The 3,239-nt window shown below is 33.9% G+C and overlaps 1 protein-coding gene across 1 annotated transcript; it reads right to left on the reverse strand.

The window, feature by feature from the left end:
* Positions 1 to 2,284: 2,284 nt before the first annotated feature.
* On the reverse strand, positions 2,285 to 3,193 carry LOC116351655. Its single transcript, XM_031783791.1, has 2 exons — positions 3,101 to 3,193; positions 2,285 to 3,024 (listed from the first exon to the last, which is right to left on the reverse strand). The coding sequence occupies exons 1-2, from the start codon at positions 3,135 to 3,137 to the stop codon at positions 2,573 to 2,575; spliced, it is 489 nt and encodes a 162-aa protein (XP_031639651.1). The 5' UTR covers positions 3,138 to 3,193; the 3' UTR covers positions 2,285 to 2,572.
* Positions 3,194 to 3,239: the final 46 nt, after the last annotated feature.

Here is a 3,239-nt window from a genome sequence, read left to right on the forward strand (position 1 = left end):
GTTCACTTAATGCTTCACCGGGATTGACAACTGAATCATTTGATAACTTGAAAAAAAAAGCAGATGAAGTTCGTCAAAATACCGGATCGAAATTGTTGTGCAATTTAATATTCGATGAAATGAAAATACATCGTCATGCTCAATGGAATGCAGCGACAATGAAATTCGATGGATTCGTAGATGTTGGGCGCCAGTTACCAAATCAAGAGAGCTTGCCCCTCGCAAATGATGCTTTGGTATACATGATAAGTGGCATGGACGAAGATTTCAAAATCCCCATCGCATATTTCTTGACGAACGGATTGGCAAAAGAAGAAAAAGCAGCAATAACAAATGAAATTCTCATCCGTTTAAGTGAAATTGGCATTGAAGTGGTAGCAATCATATTTGATGGTTTGCCTTCCAATCTCGCCATATTGAGAGAGTTTGATAGCGAATATGCAGAAGGCACGCCCTACATAATTGATCCAACGAACAAACATCGCAATATATATATATTGCTAGATGTGGCGCATATGCTGAAGCTATTTCGCAATTGCATTGCATCACGAAATCTTATTGATGCAGATGGTGGCATTATTTCTTGGCAATACATTCGTTTTCTATATGAAGAGCAGAAAAACCTCTCTTGGAACTTAAGCAACAAGCTTACAAAATCTCATATTCTATGGGACAAAAGAAAAATGAACGTGAAGTTGGCAGCTGAAACTCTTAGCGCCAGTGTTGCCGATTCATTAGAATTTATGAAACAAAAAGACGAGAAGTTTAAGGATGTCGACGCCACTGTTAAATATATTCGAATGATCAACGATACTTTCGATATTATGAACTCGACGCTTATTTCAAAAAATGATGAAGGTTTCAAGAGACCAATAACAAGTTCAAATGCTGCTCAATTCTTTCAACGATTCCAAGAAGTCATGCCATACTTAAAAAGTCTCACAGTTGAAGGAGAAAAAAAAACAGTTTTTTTCTCGGCTTCTAAAACGCCATTCATTGGTTTTTATAATAATATGCTTGTTTTTATGCGTATTTATGATGAATACATTGGAACCAGAAAAATTGAAAAAATCATCGCTCATCGCTTTTCCCAAGATTTACTTGAATCGTTTTTCAGTTCAATCCGAACTATGGGAGGTTAGAATTCATTTGTGTCAATTTATAAAATCTTGAAATAATTTATAAAATCTTGAACATTTGACCTCTATTATTCAGGTTGCAACGATAACCCAACTGCGCAACAGTTCGAGGCGGCATATCGTAAACTTCTAATTCATAACGACGTAGTATGTTCGAAAAAGGCCAACATAATTGAACCAGGCACAAAAATATTGACTGTTTCATCATTTCGGAAACCAGTACAGAAGTCAACTGATCAGAACGATGTGGAATTCGATGAATGCTTTGATGATGATTACAATAACAGCTTTCGTGTTGACCAATATGTCGATGACATTCATTGCCATTCTTTGGCCTATATGGCTAGTATCTTGGAAGCCAAAATTATCACAGGCAAACGACGTTTAGTGAAATGTGATGACTGCATCAAAGTGTTTATAGAAAACGAACTGATAGAAGATTCGTTCATTCGTTTTAAGGCACGACAAAATAATATCATGCAGCCATGTAAAAGTACCTTTGCGATCTGTAAGTTTGTAAACACTTACATTAAAAGCTGTGAAGAGAGGTCAGCCAGTTATCAAGAAGTAGTAAATATAATATTAAGAAGAATTCCATTTACAACACTTTATACATCATCAGACTTTGAAGAGCACTCATCAAGGGGCCATAAGTATGATTTGGTGAAAACCATAGTTGAGTTGTATATGCATATGAAATCGGTTCATATTGCCAAATGTTATACACTGGATGTACATGAGGACCCTGTCCGTCATAATCTCAGAAAATTAACTCATGACTTGGGCCAGTAATTTTGGATCGCTTCTCTTTCATTTAAAGATAAATCAAAATTATTTTCTCTCTTAATTTGAATCGCTTTGTGAGCAGTTAAAAAACAATGAAAAAAATTCCTTGAAAATGTTTGAAACTTGACTAATATTTCTAAAACGATCACAAAAAATATTATAATTCCGAATAATTCATATTTAACAAGTTATTATAAGTATCTTCAGAAGATCCGATAAATCGGGATATAAATGATAAAATGTATTGAAATATGCCAAAAATAATAAATAAATAAAAACAACAATTAAGCGTCAACAAAGGTTAAACCCAATTAAGTTCGTTTATTTATTTTATTATAATGCGTATTATCAAAAAATTGATAATGAATAGACGTTTGCAGATAATATATTTTATTCTATTGGATAAAAATATCCGAAAATATCACCAAGTTAAATTTTGGAATAAATTGAAATCGATTGAAGTGAATCAAGGTAAAATCGATAACATGCACAACGCCCTAATGCTCAATTCAATGGAAATCATGAGAGATCAACAGAGATCACTAATTAAAAATAATTCCATTAAATTTAAAAAAAATCTTTCGGAAGTGTAAATACTTTTTTAATCTTATCAACTAAAAATGTGTGAAGAACTTAATTGTTCAGATTCATTGTTTGTTGGGTTCGACATTTTCCTTTTGTCCATCGGTGTCGTTCTTTTCATCGGCCTCCTTTTCTCCGTCGACTTGCTTCTTTCCATCGCTTTCCTTCTTTCCATTTGGTTTGAATTTTTGCAGCATACTGTTTGCCTCGGCCAGCTTCGACTTATAATATTCCTTCTCTTTCATCATCTGGTCCATTTTCTTCTGCAAATTTTCAACGGTTTCCATCGCTTTGGTGCTTAATTTAATCTGTGTTTGAAGCATTTCAGCTTCAGAACTTCCATCATTATTACCGGACTGTTGAGGAACATTTTGACTGGTAGATGCGACTGGCATGTTGATTGGCAATAACTTTGGAAGCTGTTTTTGAACAGCCTTGACTGGATCAATTCCTTTAAAGGTGATCTTTCTTGGTAGCCATGGTACAGAACTGTTGTTGCCATCTGCTTCATAGACACCTGAACAATAAATATGAAAAAATTTAGTATCACAATTACCTGTTAAATAAACAATACGAATGAGTTTAACACCTACCGTCAAATGACTTTGATCGATATTGTCGATTGGCCATTTTTGAAGTTGATGCCACAGGTACAAAATTGTCAACTGAAAATACCAAACATAGCATGATAGATTTAAACAAAAAATAGATTTAAACAAAAATATAAAATGT

Source organism: Contarinia nasturtii, unplaced genomic scaffold (assembly GCF_009176525.2).
Source record: "Contarinia nasturtii isolate CC-2019 unplaced genomic scaffold, AAFC_CNas_1.1 Cnas_scaffold_5936, whole genome shotgun sequence".
NCBI lineage: Eukaryota > Metazoa > Arthropoda > Insecta > Diptera > Cecidomyiidae > Contarinia > Contarinia nasturtii.